Source organism: Mesoplodon densirostris, chromosome 2, assembly GCF_025265405.1.
Source record: "Mesoplodon densirostris isolate mMesDen1 chromosome 2, mMesDen1 primary haplotype, whole genome shotgun sequence".
In the NCBI taxonomy this organism is placed as follows: Eukaryota; Metazoa; Chordata; class Mammalia; order Artiodactyla; family Ziphiidae; genus Mesoplodon; species Mesoplodon densirostris.
The window spans coordinates 15134455-15157062 of NC_082662.1; the positions used below are offsets into that span (position 1 = coordinate 15134455).

The 22608-nt window shown below is 54.6% G+C and overlaps 1 protein-coding gene across 2 annotated transcripts in view; it reads left to right on the forward strand.

Annotated features, from left to right (window-relative positions):
• Nucleotides 1-22361, forward strand: part of PAX7 (paired box 7) — a 98995-nt gene extending 76634 nt beyond the window's left edge. For both annotated transcript variants that reach the window (XM_060080274.1, XM_060080276.1), the window contains exons 8-9: nucleotides 14924-15170; nucleotides 22246-22361. In XM_060080274.1, the coding sequence (XP_059936257.1) occupies nucleotides 14924-15170; nucleotides 22246-22361 (363 nt within the window). The remainder of the gene's footprint in view (nucleotides 1-14923; nucleotides 15171-22245) is intronic.
• Nucleotides 22362-22608: the final 247 nt, after the last annotated feature.

Genomic DNA, 22608 nt, shown 5'->3' on the forward strand with positions numbered 1-22608 from the left:
AATTACAACAAATCCCCGATTTGTTCAGAACCAGAGGAGTCCACGATGTGCTTTTGCTCCCATTAGCTATTTGGTCCTCACTGAGCCCTGAGGGCCTGGAATTGTCAGAGGGGCAAAGCTCAAGGTCAGCAGCAAGGGACAATGTTGGAATCCAAAACCCAGGTCTGCCCAATGCCAGAGATTAAATTCTGTCCTCTGTCCCGGGCTGCCAGAACAGAGCCCTTGCCTCTCCGGGTCTGGTCTGCACTTGAACAAGCTCCCAGGGGATTCCCATGTTGAGGAAAGCTTGAGAAGCACTGGCTAAAATGACCTCGGTATGCCGTCCCAGCTCTCAGGTGCCCCATAAGCTCCTTGAGTGACTCAGAGTGGACCACCCTGGGCAGCGGAGGAAGGGGAAAGGAAGGGGCCTTGGAGGGAAGCCGCCGAAAGCCCTCAGAGGAAGAAGCAGTGGAGCAAAGGAGGTCAGCTGAGGGTTCCTCCAGCCTGCAGTCCAGTGCTGGGCTGACAACCAGCTGGACCAGGGTGCTGGCCTGGCCTCCCGGCCGAGTGGCCTCGATTCTGGCACACTAGGCTCCAGGGCTGATTTGGAAGGCACGCCCTGTTGGAGGTATGTAGGAGTGGAGGGCAGAGGGGCATGAAAGTGGACAGACAGACCCACAGACCCATAGAGAGAATCAGCGTGTGAGACGCTGGTGGAGAGAAGGGAGGTCAGTCCAGACAGATATGCAGAATGGTCAGGGAGAGGGAGGGATGGAGGAGCGGTGGAGGCAGAGAGAAAGAGGCAGGACGAGAGAAGAGACAGAGAGACACCCAGAGGCCAAGAGCCAGAAATGGGGAGAAAGACACAGAAAGAAAAGGAGACGGAGCAACCCAGAGAGAGTGTGCAGACAGGGACTGGGACAGGAAGCAAAAGGCAGAAACGGAGAGGCCGGGGTGACGGCAGCGATGGAGAGTCAGAGGCACAGTTGGAGGGAGATGAACTCACAGAAATGGGAGGGGGACAGGGAGCCGAGACAGGAGGGAGGACCCCAAAGCTGGAGGAGGGGAGGTGCAGCAGGCGTGAGGGAGACACATACCCAGCTCTGCAGTCAGACTCAGGTTTGAATGCCAGCCCCACCTCCTCCTAGCTGTGTGGCCTTGGGGAGGGGAGGAACTTTACCTTGGGTTCCTGCCAAGGACCAGTGGGACATGGGAACCTGCCAGAGCCCAGCTCCTCTCCATGCTCCTTCTCTCCCCTACGGTCCAGGTGTCCATGGCAGGGACCTTTTCTCAAGCCCAGGCCTGAACCCCAGATGCCCTCCTCCCAGCCCTGGCCTCCTGGTGTGGCAGTGGTTGGTCTCCAAGCCCCCAGAGCCCAGGGTGAAAAGTCTTGGCCTTTTGATGAGTGTTTCCCTTTAGTTCCAGATGCCACCCTGACAGGGGCTCCCCTGTGATTAATGTCCCCACCCCCAAGGCCTGGGACCTGCCCCTCTTCCCCAAGCCAGAGCCGGTGGGTGTGTGGGCAGCCTAGGGACCGAACCTTCCAGAATCCCCTCCTGCTTTTCCCTCTTCCTTGACCCTTCCTCAAAGCCACCCTCAGAGGAGCCAGATAAACTCAGATGAGCTGGGTTTTCATCCAAGTCCCTGTTTTCTCATCTGTGTGATATTCATAATCCTACAGCCATGGTTAGGAGGCTATGTCAGCAAAGGGCCCGGAACCCCTTGGGGCAAAGCAGAGAGACCTCTGGGAGCCTGCTGGGAGGACCCTACAGCCCTGATAACCGAAGCACTAAAGGTGGACATAGGGCATAGAAGAACAACTTTGGCTCTGACAGTGACCCCGGGAGGTGAATTAGACAGTCATCAAACCATGTAGGGGGCACACAGTCTTCAGCTATTTGAAGGCTCTTATACATAGTGGCAGGGGAGGGGACCATGGGTCGTTGGGGGTACTGCCAGGTGGTCCTGGGGACTTCTGTCGGAGCTGGGGACCACAGTTGGAGATGCAGGTTGAGTACAAATTGGTCATGGTCGAATGGGAGAGCTTTAGATAATAACTCTCCAGTTGGGATGGGTGGTTACCAGCTGTGTGATCTTGAGCAAATGACTTGACCTCTCTGGGCCTCAGTGTCTTCATCTATAAAATGTGGATGACAGCAGTCCCTGTTTCACAGGGTCGTTGTGAGGAGAAAATAGGTTAACACGGGAAATGCTTAGGACCCTGCTTGGCACGGAGCGAGCACCGAAGCCTGTTAGCTGGGGTTACAGATGGTTACCTTTGGAAGTGCAGTCGGCACAGGGTCATGGAGTTGGCTTGTATTGGGAGCTGGGAAACCGGCTGCATTGGGGTGCATGCGGTAGAGGATGGGGTGGGCACTCCATTCTGGTTCCTACCCCACCTTGCCCAACCCCCTTCTCAAGTAACCCAGGGCGTCGCCTTCCCAGCCCGCAGCACCAGCAGAAAGCTGCTGTCCCCTCCCGCATCTCTCCCAGCCTGGGGCCTGCAAAGAAGACAGCATCTCTCCATGACCGTCCCCAGACTCTTGTTGTTTGGTACATCGGAGCCGTGGGCACGTTTCTGCTAATTTTGTGGCTGCCTTTATCAAATGGGGATTCACAGGCGCTTTATCCTCGATAAGTGGATTAGTCGGTGAGCTAAACAAGATGGTGTGGGATGCAGGGGCTGCTCCGGAGAAGATATTTGTTTCGCAAAGAATGGAGCCTGCGTTGCCTTCCCTGTGCAGGCGAGGCAGGCAGGGCGGTGAAGTAGCTGGAGGGCCGGCCCTCTGAGCTCCTTTTCCCCAGGCAGGGGAGCCCTAACTCTTGGGAACTCCCTACAGGGGCAAGCAGGATGTGGGAGGGAGGCTGGGTCCCCAGAGAACAGGGTCCCTCTGGGGAGGAGAGAGTGGAACCCCAAGTTCAATCCAGCTACCTGTCATCCCTGGGCTCATTTGGAGAGTGTCAACTCCCTGGGCGACAGCTTCCTCCCTATCTCCTACCTTCTGATGCCTTTGTCTTCCCTGCGCCCCTTCCTCCTAGACTTTTGCTTCTCTTCTGTTTCTTTTCTTTCCTCCCTCAAATACCTCCGAAGGCTTTTTGCTAAGTATTGTGAACCCAGACACGGATGAGACGTGGTCCTTGCTTTTACAGACAAAAGAACAAAACCAAACCCAGAAGCCTCCAAACATGGCAGCGAGAGGCAACTCTGGTTGCACACTGGGCTTCTCAAAGTTCTCTCCAAAGTCCAAAGTGTGTTCCCCCAAGGCCCTGGAGGTGGGTTGTAACAGATTTTTATGTATTAGCTTTAAAATGCAGGCTCATTCTGCATGCTTTGCCCCTGTGGAGCTATATTTGTTGACAATCACAATAAAATTAATTAGCATCAGGGCAAGTCGACACTCCAGGAAGTTGTGGCGTGTTCTCTTGTGACTTGGTACATGACGCCGTGCAACATCATGGATGTTGAGACTGAGGGAGAGGCAAAGATGACTGGACGTGTGGAGTTTGGGTGACCAAGAGGCTGATGTAATCGTAGACAGATACAGGGAGTGCAGGAGGAGGATTGGATCAGGGTAGATGTATGGAGGTCAAGGCCAGGGGGCTGCCCAGGAGAGAGCTCAGGGCAGAGATGTGGATTTCAGAGGCCTCCATCTATAGAGACCCGGAGACGGAATAATATGCTCAGGGGAAGAGGAGAGAAAGTGGCTGGGAGGATGCTTGGTCCAGCTGTTCCTCTAGGCTGGATGAGAACACGGAGGGGGGACCCACATGTTTTCTTTTCCCCCTCCATTTCTACTACGGGTGGCCGGGATCTTGAGGTCCCTGCTCTGTGCTGCAGCAAGAATCTGGTTGAGGGTGAGGGGGGAGCAGAGACCCTAAGAAGGAAAGAAAAGGATGGAGCGGAGCATCCCAGGTCCCCAGCTGGTCCTTAGCAGCGTCTGTCTGCGCCAAGCTGCCTCCAGCTGAGTGTGATTTTGCTATTTATTTACATGTAATTATTGCTATGAGGTGCAGATATTAACGCTGTCAAGAGCAATTTGCTCTGACATTTTTCACTCACTCAGTGCCCCCGCCACTCTCGATGGAGCCCAGGGCTCTCCCAGCCCGGGCCGCTGCTCGCTCGGTGGCCGGGCCGGAACCACCCAGCCGGCAAGGAGTGGCGTCAGTGAGCTCACCGGGCTCCTCTGCAAACTCATTAAACTTCGAAATTGAATTTGGTCTGGGAAAGGGCTGGCTGGGCCCTGCTCCACCCGGCCGAGGCTGGCTCAAGGCCTCCCTGCCCTACCTTCCTCCAAGAAAACTGGTCAGGGGCTGGGCTGGCTGGGGCAGGGGCTGGCGGCCGAGGCTGGCAGAGGGCAGCTGGTGAAGCTGGTGGAGGGTCATTGTCAGAGAGGTGGGAGAGGACACAGCCACCAAGGCGGCCACGGCATAAGGGTCAGGCATGGCGGCTGGGACCCTCTCAAGCCCATTACCAGCTCACCCTACAAGAAAACCAGGCAGCTCTAACTTTGGGGGCCGTTATTGCAATTGCCTGCTATACCCACCTAACAAAGAGACTTCCCTCTGGGGCCCGGTAAGCACCTTAGGCAGCCTGCAGGGGGTGGTACTATGCGTGTAGGAAAGGTGCCGGGCTGGCCCTGCAGTGGGATCCCGGAGATAGATGCTGGAAAGAGAATCGACTTTGGAGTTACACCTTCTGAGTTCAAACCCCAGTCCACCACTTCCTGACTGTACAGACTTGGGTGAGTTTTTCTAGCTCCCCTGAGCCTCAGTTTCCTGATCTGTAACATGGAACAGCCAATACCCATATTTCACTGAACCTAAGATGATCTGATGCTGGCCCTTTCTTGATCTTCTCAGAAGACCTCAACAAAACCTTTGCACACAGCTCGTGTCATTGCAAGGTGCTATGGATGGTGAAATGCATTCCAATTCTAGAAAGATGAAAATCCACATTGTTCTGACAGCTGTGGTGAGGAGTGAATGGCAGTGCCACCCGCCCATAGTAGGTGCTTGGCACGTAGTAGGTGCTTAATTATGGAAGGCTATGATCAGGTTTCCTTGTGAGCCTCTTGATAACCAGGGGCTCTTTTATACAAGAGGACACTGAGGTTTGTTCCTTTTTTCACTCGTTCTTTTCACTTAAGGGACTTTGCTCCTTGGAGAGGACCAGCAGGGCCTGAGCCATCATGGCCGTGAGTCCCTAACGCGTTGTGATACGTGCCAGCTTGTCTGCCCAGGTACTAACGAGGCCTCCCTGCCACCACTCACTCCCTGCCATGGCCAATCTGCGTCCTCGTCTCTGGTAATTACCGAGGGGGAGCACTCCCACCACGCCAGGGGGCCCGAGAGCCCAGGCCACCCTGTCCCCCTCCTCCTCTCCCAACCTGGGCCCGGCCAAAGTCAAGGAGGCCCCCCTCCCCCTCTCAGCCCTCCCGGCTCCCCCTCCTCCCTTCAGCTCAGCCAATTAGGCCCCTGACACCTGGAGCCACTGACAAACTGTTTCTGTCACTTGCTCTCTGTCTTTCATTAGGGCCGCAGAGGAGGGGGAGCTGGAGGGGAGGGGGAGGAGATGGGATCTTTCATGCTTAGTAAGGCCAGATACATTAATTACAAAACGGCCATTTGCCGCGTGAAAGTGTGCTAATTAAATTTATGCAATCATTATCTTTAAATAGTCATATCTTTCCCGGCGATCGGCCCCTTCCTTCTCCAACCCCACCGCCGCTCTGAGAGCGGAGTTGCGCTAATCCCCATCCGCCATTATCACGCCATCAGAAATGGTCTCTGAATCCCACCGCACCCCATCAGCTCCAGCACCCGCCAGGGACCAGGAGCCCTTGGACCCATCCTGGCACAGACCCCTTCAGACTTGGGCCAACCCAGGATCCGCCTAGGGAGGGGGAAGCCAAAGTCAGCCCCCGCCCCACCAGTGTTTCTAGATGCTTCTAGATGTTTCCACATATTTGGAGGTTGACATCTTGTAGACCAAACACTGGAAATTTGTGTGTGTGTGTGTGTGTGTGTGTGTGAGAGAGAGAGAATCTTAGCTTCTTGGACAATGAGTGGGAAGTCATTCTGTGCATCCCCCCATTTTCGAAACAGCCTTTAGCTAAGCCGGCAAGGACCCCTGGGGTGAGGAGGGGGCTCTGAAACCCACTGAGTTGAGGGGAGAGGAGGGACCTTCCGTTTATTTTCATCCACCCAACTCTGTACCAGGCCCTGTGCTGGGGATAAAAGATAAGTAAATTCATTCATTCACGGATTCACTCACTCAATAAATATTTGTTAGACATCTGCTGTGTGATGGGCACAGGGACAGCACATGTGCCTCTAGCAGCTCTTGGTCAAATCCAAGGTCAAGGTCAGTCTGTGCCCAGGGCAGAAAGGGGGACCACGGCAGGGCTGAAAGTTTTCTCTCAGTGATGCCCTTTTTTGGCTTCGTCTCTCAGAGTGTCTCCTTTCACACACCAGGAGGTTCTTACCACAGTCTTGGCTGAATCCTTCCTCTGCAGAAATTATCCTCCCTGCTTTCCTCTCCAATCAAACAGAGCCTGACTCCTGAGTCTTTTGGGGTCCGGTCTGTGGAACTCCCACGTGGAGGGAGGAGAGAAGCTGGTGGACTCTGGGGGTGGGGCGGGCCCTCCTGGCCAGAGATGACAGTCAGTGACCAGCTGGTTCCCGAGTGCCCTCTGAGCTTCTGAGGTCCCCAGGCCCCAGTGTGTGCCCTTGGTGAGATCAGCTAGAGGGGCAGACTGGACATGTGCCCAGACATACGTGCTGTACCCATTAACAACACTCACACATGAGAATCACTAATGATACTCACACACATGCACACACAATACTCTCACGCGAACTCAGGAGCACACATACAGAACTCACACCTGCACACGTACTCTCGTGTACATGTGTGCACGTACAAGACACACAGGCACACACAGACTCACAAACACACATACAAAATTCAAATATACATACACACAATGCTTTCATGTGCACCTGCATGAGTACACACCCACACTAGTCTCACACATGCAATATCCCCCATATGCTCCCGTATAATACACACACACACACACACACAACACACACATACACAGAGTTAAGAATGACCCAGAGCCACATATGGTAAGTGAAGACCACAGCCAGTGCAGGGCAAGAGTACTGGACTAAAAGTCAGGGGTCAAGGGTTCTTGCCCCAGTGCTGCCACTCATCCCCAAGGTGATTCTGGGTGAGCCCCTCCTAAGCCTCAGTTTCTTCATCTGAGAAATGGGGTAACAGCGCTTCATCTGAGGCTTAAAGGGAGATGGCTTTGGAAACTGTAAGGTGCTGTGCTCATGCAAGAGAATGATCTTCCTGGAAGACTGGGTGGGGACAAGCGTGAGGGGAACAGGAGTCAGGGGGCTGGGGTTGGGGTCGGGCAGGGGAGGGATGCTTGCTTGGGCACCAGCTCTCCTGGTTGACGGGGGGGCTGCTGTGTGAGATGTGGCTGGTGGAGGGTGTGGCAGGCAAGGGCCACAAGCAGAAAGATGGAAGGCGAAGTGGGAGGCGGCGACAGGGAGACCTGAGGGAAATCTTGTTTGGATGCTCAAAGTCCGCACCCGAAGCCCATTACCGCTGTCCACAGGAGGCAGGGAGAGGGGAGGGGGCCCAGATCCTCTTAGCGGAGAATTGAGCGAGAGAGAGGGGGAGCAGCGGTGGTGGGCGGATATCTGGGTGGGTGATTTCTCGCTTGCACTGATCCCAGCATGGAGCTAGGAACAGGCGGCGGGATGGGCAGGTGTGCGTTTGTGTGATGTGTGTCTGCGGTGTGCGGTGTGTGTAGGTCTGTTTGCCCGTGTGCATCTGTGAAGTGTGTGGATGGCGTAGGGGCGGACAGTTGTTCACGTGTCTCATTCTTTGTGTGTCCATGTTGGCTTGTCTGTATATGCTGTGCTTATCCCGGTATGAGTGTCTGTGTGTATTCTGTGTGCATGCCCGTGATTTCACCCACATGGGTATGGAGGTGTAGTCATATTGTGTGTGTAGCAATAATAGTGATGATCTGAGAGAAGTGGTTCTCATAGTTGGCAGCATACTAGAATCACTGGAGGAATGAGCTTTAAAAAATCTCGATTCCCAGACCCTCAGACCAACTAATCAGCAGCTCTAAGGGGTGGGGTCCTGGCATCAACATTTTAAAAGACTCTCCAGGTGATTGAACTGGGCAACCAACATGGAGAAGCAGTCTCCGAGCAGACAAACCCTAGGGAGCCACCCTGTGCCTTCTCCCCAGCTCTTAGCCTGCCCTTATGGGGTTTATCTGGACACAGAGATGGACTTCGGACCCCAGACCCTGAGAGACCAGGGCAAGTCATGAGCTGGGCTTCCCCGGCTCATCCTCAGCCTGGGACAGTCTGTGGTCCAAAGAGACATATTTCATGTAATGCAGACGGAAATTGTGTTCCATTCCTGGCAAGCTGTGCCCTTACCTTCTCTCCCTGACAATGGGGACAGGCTGCCCCCCAGACATGCCCCTCTCAGCTCTTGTGGAAGTCAGGGGGATGAGTTAGTAAGCGGGTGGACCAGGCAGGGCTGCAATCAGACCTGAGGCTTGGAGATCAAAGCGCTTAGTGTGCCAAGCCAGCCGGTCATTTTGGGGCCAAACCGGAGCCTGCCGGCAGGAGGGGTAGCCATCGTGAGCCCCAGAACTGGCTACACTGCTGCTAGTTTGGGGGGACAACTCTGCCCGAGTGCAAACCATTGCCCCTTTTTGAGCCTCCGTTTCCCCATCTCTGAAGATGTGCCAACATCCAAGGTGCCTCCCAGCTTTCATGTGTGTATTTAGATGTGCCTACGTGCAGGTGTGTGCACAAAAGCGCGTTGATGAGTTTAAGAAGGGTAGGTGGGCGTGCGTGAAGTTTATCATGACAGTTTATTGGAGTTTTGATGAAAAGCCATGTGGTGATCCGGAGAAGAGGTGTTTTGAGTTGTCTCACCTTCTGGGATGCAGGTGTGTGTCCCTGTGGAGGTGCAGTGTGGGCTGCTCTGTGCGGTGTGTGTGTTGTGCAGGGGTGTGAATTCTGGGCCTCGCTAGTTCTCAGCTGGAGACTTCATAGATTCGCCACTCTCTACCAATAAGCGCATTCAGGGGCCCTGGGGACCAAGGCAAGCCATGAACTGGGCCTCCCCAGACCATCTCCCGGAGGGGTATGACGTGTCCACATGACACACGCCTTGCTCCCTTTCCAGAGTGCAGGCAGAGCGATGCTCCCTTCAGAAAGCACCCACTGTGTGCCAGGCCCCACGGGGGAGAAGAGATAGAAAAGACAGGGTCCCTGACAGGGAGGAGGTCCCTGACAGGGAGGAGGTCCCTGGGTCTGCCTTGTCTCAAGCCATGTCCCATCTAATCCAGGTGGAAGGTGGGGGGAGAGGAAGGGGAGGGGGAGAGTTTACATTTACCGAGAACAAATAACATGCCCAGCACTGCGTAAGCATCCTATGAGCACTTACTCATTTAATCCTTCCAATAACCCTATAGGTAGCTACAATTACTCTCATTCCCATTATACAGATGAGAAAACTGAGGTCCAGAAGGTTAAAGAAATTGCCCAGGGTCACAGCTAGTCAGCAGCAGAGCATGGATGCTCATGCAGATATCCTGGCCCCCAGTGCTGCAGGGAAGCCCCTCAGAGCACTCACTGGCCGAGTGTCTTTGGTGAAACCGCTGTCCCTCTGAGGCCTCAGGGTCCCCTTCTGGCATTGCAGAGGCGGGGCTCCCCACCTGCTGCCTGGTCGCTGGTCCCGTGGTCCTTGGCCTCATTCTAACCCCAGTCTCATCTCCAGGTCCACCGTCCTGACCTCACCAGTCTCGGCCCCTGCCCCTCCCTCCCCCCTCTGCATCCTGCCATGGGCCCACTCACCCACCCTGAACCTGGCCATGGAGCCCCGATGACGGTGGTCACCCCTTCTAATTGCAGCCTTGCTCCCAAAGCCACGTTCGGTTATCACAGAGAGTGCAGATCGCACAGCTCAGCCTCCTCTGTCCCAGGCCCTCGGGGCCAGCTCAGGAACGGAGGGAATTAATTACATTTTTCCCATCCCCTTCTTTTAAAGTAGGGGAGCGCCGGCACGTCCCGGGGGAGGGGGCGGTGAGCAGAGGATGTGGAAGGGGGGCTGGTGCTTGGCTCCCACAGCCCCCACCCCCCAAAACCTAGAAGCCTCTCCTCCGGCGGCAGAAGGTGGCGGGGTGAGGCCGGCCCCTTATTGATTTAGTCTGGTGGAGGCTGGGACTGATTTAGAGCAGAGGGAGAGGAAGGGGCTTGGGTGGGGGGGCATGGTGGGTAGAGGGGGAGAGGAAGGGATGGCTGTCACTCAGCCTGACAGACAGCCCAGAGATTTGCCTTCAGATAAAACCTTACAGATGTGGAGGTCGGTATTGATTTTGAGTTAGTAACGGTAACGTACCAAGAAGTAATACATTAGTGAAAGCAAGGTCACCGGGGAAAAAAGTAAAACCCACCGGGGAAGAGGCCTTAGCATACTTGAGGGGGGTGGATTACCGCATCAGACCAGGACTTCCTCAAGTTCAAAAGTTTGCAGGCCCCAGACCTCGGCTGGGCCCCTAACTCTGGGCAAACGCTTCCTGCTTCTGCGGGCAAAGAGGGACTCCCGGGGGCCCTTGGGCCAGCCACAGGCCGGTGAGGGCCACGTAGGCCTGCGGGGCTCTGTGCAGTGGGGTTGCCAAGGGCCTCTCTCTCTCGTGCTCTCCAGCACAGCTTGCTGTGGGGAAGGAACACAGCTAGGGGTCAAGGAGACACGGGTTCAAATCCCAGCTCTGCCACTTACTGGCGGTGTGATCTCAGGCACTCCTTTTCACGTTCCTGTGCTTCGATTTCCCCATCTGCAGAATGGGGGTAATATAGCCCATTTGCTGGAGAAGTCATTCAGTGCTCCCCTCTCCCACCTCTCTTTAGATGGGTCCAATCCCATCGGCTTGGAAGTGGTCATGCCCTGGGACAGGGGTTGGATGCAAGGGAAGCCCTTTGATCCCCAGGCCTCCAGGCACTCTGGAAGAGAGCAGGCAGATGCTGCACGTCCCCCATTCACACCTATCCCAGATGTGGATTTGATTTGATGTTCCAGGGCAAATCCCATTGAACAAATCCCATTACAGAGAGAGCTCCCTGGGCCTGAGTTGATTCTGAGCTATCTGTTAATGACCCAGGGTCCAAGCCCCCCAATCCACTGGGCACCACATGAGCTCCTTCTGACAAAGCATTCCAGGAAGTCTTGCAGCTCCGAGGATCTTCAGTCTTATCGTTGACCTTCTTGCTATGTTTCAAACCTGCTAGACGTGTTCCAACCTCAGGGCCTTTGCACTTGCTGACTCTTCTGCCTGGAAAACTCTCTGCTCTGTCTTCCCTTGGCTGGTTCTTTTTGGTCTTGCTGAATCTCACCTCTCTGGGGAGGTCTTGCCTGACTACTCCACATACTCTATTTTTCTTCCATAGCCTTTATCAGTATCATAAATTATATTATTTGTTCATTTATTTGTTGTCAGCCTCCTTAACTCGACTGGCAGTTCCAGGAGGTCGTGGAGCTGCTACTGTTCATTACTGTATCTCAGTGCCTGGCTTAGTGTCTGGCACATATTAGGTGCTCAATAAATATTTGCTAAGTGAATATGCATGAATTCAATAGGATTTTCTGAGCTTATAGTATGTAGCAGGTACAATGTAGGCACTGAGGCTGCGATGATGGATGAAACACAGTTCCATCCTGCCCTCAAAGAGATCAGAGTCCAGCCCTATCTCTAGCCTGGCACATAGTAGCAGTCTGTGAAACGTTTGATCAATGACTAAGTGAATGAATGAAGAATGTCTTCAGGAAACACTATATGGTTTGGGATAGCTGGGCCATAAAGTGCAAGGTAGGAATGGGTGGGAGGAGTTGGGACAGGCAGGTAGAGGTCCAGTCACAAGAAGCCTTTGCCCTGTTTATCTGGGAGGTATGAGGAGCCACGGATAATTCAAGCCATATCGTCAGATTTGGTGGCGATTGTCTATGGGGCTCTGCCTTGCAGGATGAGTACTGGGTCTATGCACAGCTCCCAGCCCATCCCCCAAAGCACCCATCTCCTCTCCCTAACCACGCCCGCTTTGTCCCCTCCATCCCATCCTTCCTGGGCGTGGCATCTGGGTGCTGTGCAGGAGATAAGGATTAAACTGGGGTCTCACCAGAGCTGACAAACGCTCACAAGAGTCTCCCCAGCCCCACAATTGTTTTGAAGGAAGAGACATGGGGGCCTGTGTGTTTTCCCTGAGCCTCTAAGTTTATTCCTCGGGCCCAGGCCTCCTTGAAAGGAAGACCATGGTTAGTGTTTATACGGGGTAGGGAATGAGATGATGGTGATTTTCTTAATTTAGATGGAAGGTGAGTTCTAGATTGGGAACCTGACAGGCAACCTGGAAAAAAATCGGGTCTCCTAACCCCAGGGCAGTGTGAGATTCCTGAGTACCGCGCCCACCCACCCACCCCGCCCCCGCCAGGCCCACCAAACACACACACCAGCAAATTCCTCAGACCCAGGACCCCATCTCAACAGTCAGAGAGCAACAAACCCAGCTCAGCGGTGTCAGACGTCCTCACACACCACCCCCTTCACCGGGTCCCTCTCACCAGCACCCCAGCACCCCTGGGTAGACCCTGCCATGAGAGAGGCCTCAGAAGTATGTTCAACAAAGAGTGAGTTTGGGAGAATTCAGCTCCCTAAAAACACCCAAACTAGCCCAGGTGTCTCCTTCTCCCAGACCCACCCCCGTGTGTCTTTGCCATCTCACTGGGTTGACACCCCATGAAGTCCCACCTAAACCCCACCAGCTGCAGTGGAGACAAAGTCCAGCCCCAGCAGGCCTGGTGCCCTTGACTTTGGCTCTGGGAGAGGGTGGAGAAAGAAAGGCCAGAGGAGGGGTGACCCCCAGGGCTGAGGGGAACGTTCTGGGTACATTGTGGGAAGAGTCAGGGGGAGGCTGTGCTCATGGCATTCCGGAGGAACCAGGCCCCTCAGGGGTGAGGGACCCCACTGCACACCCCCACCAACAGCTGCCAGGGAACAAACATCTGGAGTGAGAGCCCCTACCGTGGTTAAAACCCATCTTGGACAGTCAGACTTGCCATTATCAGGGGAGTGGGGCCAGGCCTGGACTGCTCCCTGGCAGACCTGCTGTGAGATCTGGGGAAACCACAGCCCTTCGCAGGCCTCAGTTTCTCCATCCGAGAAATGGGCCTTATGGCTCCACCCCACACATCTCTGCAGGCCTCTGCACCGGGAGAGTCACACGAGTCTGTTGCTAAGAGGAGGGAAAGGTAAGGAGAAGGGGAAGAGGAGGATTAGAGGATCTGGGACTGCTGATACCTGAGCACTTTCCACACACAGAGCCTGTCTCAACCTCCCGGCCACACTCTAAGGATGGGGGCGGTCACAGGGGTTAAGGGACCCCTGGCGGCTGCACAGCCAGTAAGTGGAGGAGCTAAGTGTCTGCCCCTGGCCTGAGGATTCCACATCCATGCCCTCCACCCCGCCCATGCCTCATGCCTGTGGCGGGGATGGGTCAAAAATGGGAAGGTGAAAATTTTCACAAGGTGTCTAGTTGGCAAAAAGATCATTGCTCCAATGCCCAAAGCCTGCTTTCTCCCCAGGGGGGTGGGTGGTGGGGGACATCAGGGAGCACACCGTGTGCCCAGCATGGATTGCAGCGTGGCCCTTCAGCTCCGTGCTGAGCAGATTATCAGCAAGACTGACCACCCCGGCCCTGGGGCCTCCCTCCCCATAAAGGGTGGCATTACCAGGAGGTCATCAGGGTCCCGGGCCCTGCAGGTTAGGTCCACAAGGGCTGCCTCTCTATCCCCCTCCCCCTCATCTCTCCTGGATTGACCAGGACACCCCACCTGCACCTCACCCCGCCTGCACCTGCTGCCTGCTCCGCCTTTCCCACTCTCTCTCCAGTAGCTGGGCCACCAGGATGCCTGGGTGCCCTCCTCTGGGCTTCCACAGCCCCCTCTGCTGCCTCTACGATGCCCCTCATCACTCCGTATCCTGATGATCTGTTGCTAATTGCCACCCCCACCAGACCCAGAGACTCCTCCGGTCCAGGTCAGGGACCATGGCTCTTCATCCTCTGAAGTCCCAGGGCCCGGCCTGAGGCCTAGAGCCATAGTCATCCTCAGTGCATGTTTGTTGAATGAATAAGTGAACACACCAATGAACCGACACCAGGTTTTTAAGCTGAGTTTCTAGAGACAAGCCTCACCCTGTCAGCTGGGGTTGCCAGCCCTGATGGTGAGTTCCTGTTTGCTAAACCAGGCCAAGCAGGAAGGGGGTGATGGTCACACATCCGGGAGCTTCCAGAATCAGTGCTCTTTGAAAGCGTTGGCCATGTAGGGGCCGAAGCTCAAAAGTCAAGCGCATAGTAGGCCTAGCGCAGGATGGGGGAGTAAAGCTGGACAGATCCAGAGTCTTTAACCTTTGTGTTGGAAGATGGCGGCATCCCAGTCTGATGGGAGAGACATCATTAGCTGGTTCATTCATTCAGTCAGTCATTCGTTTATGCACGTATGCATTCATTCATTCAGCAGACAGAAATAAGGTGCCCCTCAGAGCCAGGCCCAGGAATAGCGAGGGGAACTACGCCGGCCCTGCCCCCAAAAGCTCTCAGTGGAGGGAGGCTCCATGGGCCAGGACCTGACCAGAGAAACCGCTAACCATCTTACCCACAAAGGCAAGCAAGCCAGGTACATGGAGGATCTCAAGGCTGCAGGGACCTCAAGGGAGCAACTCCAGCAAAGGCCTGTCCAAGGCCAGCCTGGCATCTCCCCTGCTCACACGTGCGTCTGCCAGGTCCTTCCTCCGAGCCCCCCACGCCTGCCGTGGCGCCAGCACTGACGGTCTCTCCCCCGCAGGTGATGAGCATTCTGAGCAACCCCAGTGCGGTACCACCGCAGCCCCAGGCCGACTTCTCCATCTCTCCGCTGCACGGCGGCCTGGACTCTGCCACCTCCATCGCGGCCAGCTGCAGCCAGCGGGCTGACTCCATCAAGCCGGGAGACAGCCTGCCCACCTCCCAGTCCTACTGCCCGCCCACCTACAGCACCCCCGGCTACAGCGTGGACCCCGTGGCTGGCTACCAGTACGGCCAGTATGGCCAGAGTGAGTGCCTGGCGCCCTGGGCGTCCCCCTCCCTCTCCCTGCCCTGCCCGCCTCCAAGGACCTCCCGCTTATTTGTAGAGAACAGCAAGGTGGTGCTGGGGTGCTGGTGCCCATTTCATAGGTGAGGAAATGGAGCTCCAAGAAGGCGGCACGGCTGTCCTAAGATGCGACACTACGACCGCCTTAGAGCCGCGCTGCCCCATAGGAACATAATGCGAAACACCAGTGTCATTAAAATTCCCCGGGAGCCACAGTTTACAAGTGGAATGATCTTTACTAACGTTTTTTATGTAACCCAGTATATCCAGGAGGTGATCATTTTGATGTGTAATCCATACAAAATTAGTCATAAGGTTTTTTTTACATGCCTTTTTTCATACACTGTCTTTGAAATCCAGCCTATTTTCATTCAGATGCTGTTTGCATTGGAAATACTTGATCTGCATTTAAGTGGTATCAAATTTACAACTGAGGAAGTAGATTGACACACCCAAGTTGTTCCAAATATACTGAAAAGTTTCCCAACCACTAAATTAAAGTGAATTTCAGTTTTTAAATTTAAGTTGGATGAAATGAAATCAAAAGGTAACATTCAGTTCTCCGGTTGCCCCAGGCACGTTTCAAGTGCTCCGAGAGCCACGTGTGCTGGTGGCGGCGTGTCAGACAAGCGGAGTGAGGGATCCTGCCCCTTTCTCCCCGCCCCACCCCCGCTATAGGGCAAAGCAGTATCTTTGAGTTCTCTCCCCTGCCCCCATCCTCAGCCTTGGTTTCCCCAAACCGTGAGCTGGTCTCAGGTGCCCATCCCAGCTGCCACACCCTTGGCACCTGGCCTGGAGGCAGAGACGGCAGACCCTCAGACCAAAGGCTGCAAAAGGCAGGCTGGGCCACAGCCTCCAGCTGGACGGGGATGGACGGAAGGACGGGGCAGCAGCAGGGCCGGTCAAGGCAGCCCAGGAGCTGAGGTCACAGGCTGCCCCGCCCCCGGCAAAGGCATCACCTGCTGGTGTCAAACCAATCAGAAGGGCATGTGACAAGAGGGTGTGACCTTCCAGCCCCAGGGCTTCTCTGGGCTTCTCTGCCCTCAGTGTAGCCCTGACCCGGCCCCACTGACCTCTGCTTCCTAAACCCACACCCACCCACCCCTCCTCACGCAGCCTTGGCCTCCATGGCTAAATGAGGGCCAGCTGTGCCGGCCTCCGCCTCCCAGCCGTGTTCGCAGCCCCTTCCCTGTATATGTGCATGTTCACATACATGTATCTGGGCGAGTGCGAATACATATGTCATGGATACCTTACAGTTTGTGTGTGTGGGGGGGTGTGTGTGGGTGGGTGTTTCAGCATGCACGTGTAAGTGCACACATCTTGCCTATAGGTGAGTATGTTTATATGTATATACATGAATAGCACATGTGGGTATATGTGTGTATGACACACGTGTGTAAGTATAAATGAGCATATCGTGTGCATGTGGTTGCATGTGGGTTTGTATGTGAACGCTCCTGCACACATTTGGTCATGTGAGTATATGTGGCTACAACACATATGCACGTGTGTTGAAGTGTGTACATGTGGCTCAGTGTCTATGTAGGTGCCTGTGTTTGACCTACATCACTATGTGGAATGTATAACAAATATGTGTGTAGCAGTGTGTGTAAGTATATGAATATGTGTGGCAGTACCTACATGTGTGTTCAGTATGTACATGTGTGTTCAGCATGTACATACGCTGGAGTGTGTAAGTGTGTGTATTGGGGAGTATGTGTGTGTGCAGAGTGTACATACGGGTGTGGGTCTGCTTGAGTGTGTGCATAGGTGTGGCTGTGTGTACTGGTGTCCAGTTGTGCATCTGGGTGTGAACACATGATGCTGTCTGTGTGTATAACTGTGTCTGTGTGAATGTGTGTGCATGGGGTCATAGAACACACGTGTGCCTGTATATCTGAGAGCAGGGTGCCTACATGTGCACGGGAGTGTTTCCAGAGGGGCCAGGGTGACCCCCTGCCCCAGTCCGTGTTCCCGGGCACGGAGCAGGACACACATGCTCTTGATAAAGAGTTTAGAGCAGCTCCAGTGGCGGCGGCGGCGGCAGCCCTGGCCTGGGGCAGGCGTTAGTCACACCCGGAGCCCTGTGCCCCACTCCAGGGGCGCCTGCCCAACTCGGAAATAAAATTAACCCCAAAGTCAGCACGGGGGCCGCGAAGGAGGGGGGATCAAAAGGAAAAGGGCCCAGGAGGCGAGAAAGGAGTTTTGTTCCCCTTTGCTGGGGAAAAGCTGGCCAGTGATTTCCTCCCCTGTCCCCACTCACCCCCCCATCCTCCCTCATCCCTCCTCCCTCCGGCTCCCCCTCCTCCCACTCACTCCCCCTCTAGCTCCACCCTTGCTCCCCTGGCTCCTCCAGGGTAGCTCAGAGCGCCTCCTGGGCCACCTTCTCCTGCCCTCCCAACTCAGACCCCATACCCCTCCACCCACCCCACAGAGGCTCCAGGGGCAGGCTGGGAGGAGCCTGAGGGAGAGTCTGCCCCTCCACCACCACGGTGTGGGCAAGTCACCTGCCTCTCTGAGCCTCAGTTTTGCCATCTGTGAAATGGGGGCCCAGGGATTAGACTCCATTGTCTTGATGTTTTCCCCTGGTACCATCCCCCTCACCTTTGACATCCTGGTACAGCCCAGGGACACACGGTGTTCCCACTGACCACTGCCCCATGTTCATGGGTGGCCGAACCCACCTATGACTGGGCTCCCACAGCCCATGTGCGAGAGCCTCATGTTCCAATCCATGCTGTGTATGCCCAGGGCCACCTGTCATCTTCTCACATCCGTCCCATGCATGAGGTTAGCCCACTGGGCACTGGGCGAAATGCATGTTCCTCATTTCGTGTAATCCTCAAAAATCCCAGGTTATTTGCCCTCAGGTTACAGATGCAAAAGCTATGGCTCAGAGAGACTAGGAACTTTCCCCAAGGTCACACAGAAAGTGAATGAACGACTCCAGGTCATCTAACATCAAACCTAGTTCTCTTTGGGCCAAACCACAAACCTGTATAAGATCCTGAGTAATGATGCACACCTTGACCCACCTGGGTGTGATTCATGTGCACAACTTCACATGCACCTATGCATGGACAGAGATTTATTTCTCTGTGGGTATTCACTAATGTGTGTCTATACATAACTTCAGGGTAGAACTATACAAGATATATGTGTATAAAGAAAGGAGAAATGATGGTTTCTTGAGCATCTACTATGGGTCTGGCATTCCATCCTGACGGCCACCCTGTGCAGGGTGCAGGATTATTCCCATTGGGCAGATGAGGAAATGGGATCCCAGAGAGATTGGCTGCCTGAGATCACCCGGTGGTACGTATCGACGTGCACACGGCCACACCTTTAGCCACGGAAAGCATCACTTTCAGGTGTGCCTGGAGTCACGTGAGCCAAACTCTTAAGCAGCAAAGTCCACCTCCTCTTCCCGGGCCTCTCATCTTCCCAGGGACACCTTCACGCCTTCCTTTCCTGCTCCCTGCCATCGTCCATCCATCCGTCTCTCCCCGTCCCTAAAGGGGGTGGGGGCAGGGGGGCAGGGACAGGGCACATGGCAGATTAATACGGCCCTGGTGTTCCCAGAGGCCAGGGCCGTACTAATGATGGGGCTGATAGAACGCAGAAGTGTGAAAAGAATTTTAATAGGTCTGACAAGTCTAATAAGAATTTGTGTCTAGAAGGGCCCTCCTTTGGGGCCGCGGGCTGACGAGACGCTGACGGCTGAGATTTGTTTACCGGTTGGCATCGCTGCCCCCTCTGCTGCCAACTCCCGATTAATCTAATTTGAGACATTTAGAGCCCAGGCTCAGGCGCGAGGCAAAGGAGGGGAGACGCAGAGAGACAGAAGGACAGGAAGGGCCATTGACAGAGGCCATAATGAGAAATGTCACAGCCCTGCCCCTCGCCGGACCCCAGCCTGACCCCAGGGAGAGGCAGACTCTGCGGGAAGACGGGTGCCCTCGAAGTAGGCTGGGTCGTAGTTAATTTTGGCTTGGTGTTTCCTTGCTCATCTTGCCAACAAGCACCTACTGTGCGCAGGGCCGTGGCTGGTGACAGGGAGAGGCTAAAGAGGAAGAGACAGAGTGGCCAGAGGCACAGGCGGGACACGTTCAGGCTCCTCCAGCTCACGTGCGTGCGCGTGCCTCCGGGCCAACCATCTTTCTGAGCCTTGGTTTCCATGTTTGTAAAATGGGAACAACCGTATCTAAAGCATGGGACTGTTGAAAGAATCAGATGAGATTTTGTCCGCCTAGTACCTAGTGGTTCCCATCCATCATTGTTATTCAAAGCCAGACCTTTCTGCCCCACCTGCAGGAAGAGCGGTGCCCTTAGACAAGTCACTTGCATTTCCTGAAGTAGAAAATGGGGCCATTGCAGGCTCTGGGGTATAGAGTGTTCCATACACTCTGAAGTGCTGTACACGAGCCAGGGTGATGCTGTAGGAGGCTGCTGGGTGGGGTTGGTGGGGGCTGATTAGCAGCTGGCATCAGACTGCCTGCATTTGAATTATGATTCCATAATTTAGGAGCCCTGGGATCTTTCAAGTTATGCAGTCTCTCAGGGCAGGGCCTCAGTTTTGTCATATGCAAAATGGGGATGATAATAATAATACCAGCCTCACAGAGTTGTTGTGAGAATTTTAAATGAGACGATGCACATAAAGTGCTTAAAACAGGACTGGCAGAGAGCCAGCTCTGGGGAAACGTTAGCTTCCCCCCTTCCCCTTCCTATCATCACCCTGACAGTGAGGCCTCCTCGTGGGCAGGACCTGGAGCCCAGATGAAACTGGCTCCAAGGAGCTGAGATGGTGTGGCCACAGCTGCCGGGTCCCCCTGAGGCCAGAGATGGGAGATTTTTCCACCCTCACCCAGAGTAAGGGCCAGATCCAAGGCAGGCCACCACTACTCTGTCCTACCTGCTGGGAGCCTGGAGGCTGAATGACCTCAGGGGCAGCACCCAAGGGGCCCAGTTCAGTCCCTAGAGCCTGGGAAGCTGAGGGGCACAGGGTCCTGACACTCCAGAAAGACCCCAGGGCTCTTGCACATCCTTTAGGAATCTAGGAGGCCATGCCCTGAGCCCTCGGTGCCTGGCATCTTAAAGCCCATTATCTCATTTGATTCTCGTAACAGCCCTTGAGGAGGCTGGAATTTGTTCTCCCCATTTTACAGACAAGGAAACAGGGCTAGAGAGGCAAAGTGATTGGCCCAAAGCCACGTGAGCAGGAGGTAACTGGGCCTCTGAATTGCCCCGTTCACTGTTCCTTTCCTTCTAGCCACCATCAAAGGGCATGTCTGCTTACTAAGCCCCAATCCCGGGAGCCCACATCTACCCAACTCACTATGTGCCAGGCACAGTGCTAGCTAACCACCTTATATACATTATCTCATTTAATCCCAGTTACCCTTCAGCCTAGGTGCTATTATTATCTTCCAAGGAAACTGAGGCTTGGAAAGGTGAGTTGGTACGCCGCAAATCACACACTGAGAGTTGACAGGAGCGGAGTTTGCATGTAGGTCATTTGAGCCCTTAGGCAATACAGCCTCCTGGAGCTCAATTATTTTTTAGAATTTTTTTTTTTTTTTTTTGGCCATGCCGGGTGGCATGCGGGGCCTTAGTTCCCCAGCCAGGGATTGAACCTGAGCCCCCTGCAGTGGAAACGTGGAGTCTTAACCACTGGACCGCCAGGGCAGTCCCACTGGAGCTCAGTTATTGATACAGCCCATCTCACCTCCCCTGTTGCCCTCCAGCCATGCCCATCACCTCCTGGCTCTACCCGCCCATCCTAGGCAGGAGCCCCCAACTTTGGGGAGACATGTAGAGTGTTACAGGGCCCCTCAGGGGGCAAGTGACAGAGAGGGTGTTGGGCCAGGCCTCGTGATTCCTACCGTAGTCCCCTCTCCATCTTCCTCTCGCCTCTGGATCCGAGGGGTCCAGGGGGTTGGATTGACCACAGCCAGAGTCTGGTTTGGGAACTGGCATCTCTGTGCCTTTCAAGAGGCCTTGGTCACATGCCAGTCAAGTCATTTGGTCAAGGATGATTTCTGCTGCAGCCCCCGGCAGGCACAATTAGGACAGTCAAGACAGAACACACGTAGGCATACCTGCACACACACGCACTCACCTGGACACATGGACCTGGCTTAGGTAGAGCTCACCTGTGCAGTTACCTGTACATGCACAGGTGTTCCCACTGTTTTTTACACATGCAGGTGCACACCACTCACCCACATCGGTGCACGCGTACATGTACAAGTATTGTTCGTGCCCATTACTACATCCCGGAGATTCTTGTTCCCACGCTTCACCACACGCAAGTACACACCCTCAGGCTCTCATCCCTCTCCTCTGGGTGACCAGAAATGACAAGGCTGAAGGTCTCAACTCCCTGCATTACAGGCTCCTAGCTCCTCCTCCTGCGTGGACCCCTCAGCTCCCCGGCAAAATCTCCTTTGATTTTTGAGTACGAGGTCTTGCTTTGCCTCATCCATGAGCTGGGCTTAGGGTCCAAAAAAGGCAGAAGGACCTTGCCCTCATTACTACCTGGATGCCATGGGACTCACTGGATGTCCCCCAGAGCAGGGATAGGTGGAGACACTAAACAATGTGATACCCTCTGTACTTCCCTACAGAATCCACGAAAGAGCTGGGTAAATAATGTGTTAAGCAAATATGTGCTGAATGATTGGAGAGGAAGTGAGAGAAAGAGCTTCATGAAGAAATAGATGGATGGATGGGTGGATGGGTGGATGTATGGATGAACAGATGGATAGACAAGGAGTGGATGGAAAAACTGATGAATGGATAAATGGATGGACAATGCGTAGATGGATAAATATATGATTGGATGGATGGAAGAAGAGATGGATAGATGGACAGAAGGATGGATGGATAATTTAATGAATGAATAAATGGATAGATGGATGGATAGATGGATATATGGATGGATGGATGGATGGGTGAATGGATGTGGGGCAGATTGCATAATAGGCAAAAAGAACCTCAATTTCTAGGAGTTTATCTTTTTTTTTTTCCAGCTGCTGTTGATTACCTGGCCAAAAACGTGAGCCTCTCCACACAGCGTCGCATGAAGCTCGGGGAGCACTCGGCTGTGCTGGGACTCCTGCCTGTGGAAACTGGCCAGGCCTACTAGGGCCCCCGGGGCGACTTGCCCCAGCCCAAGTCCCAGCCTAACCCTTACTGATCCCTGAGCCTCCCAGCCTCAGTCCCTTCATCGCCCTGGGGTCCCAGGAGGCCAGGAAAGGAGCCCATTCCCTACTCATGGCCAGCGCTCTGGAGACGAGCAGCCCATGCACCATTTGCCTGTGATTAGGGACCTGGAGGGACGCCCTTGGAGTCCACCCCCTCACTGTCCCCCCAGGAGGGTCTCTGGTCAGCCT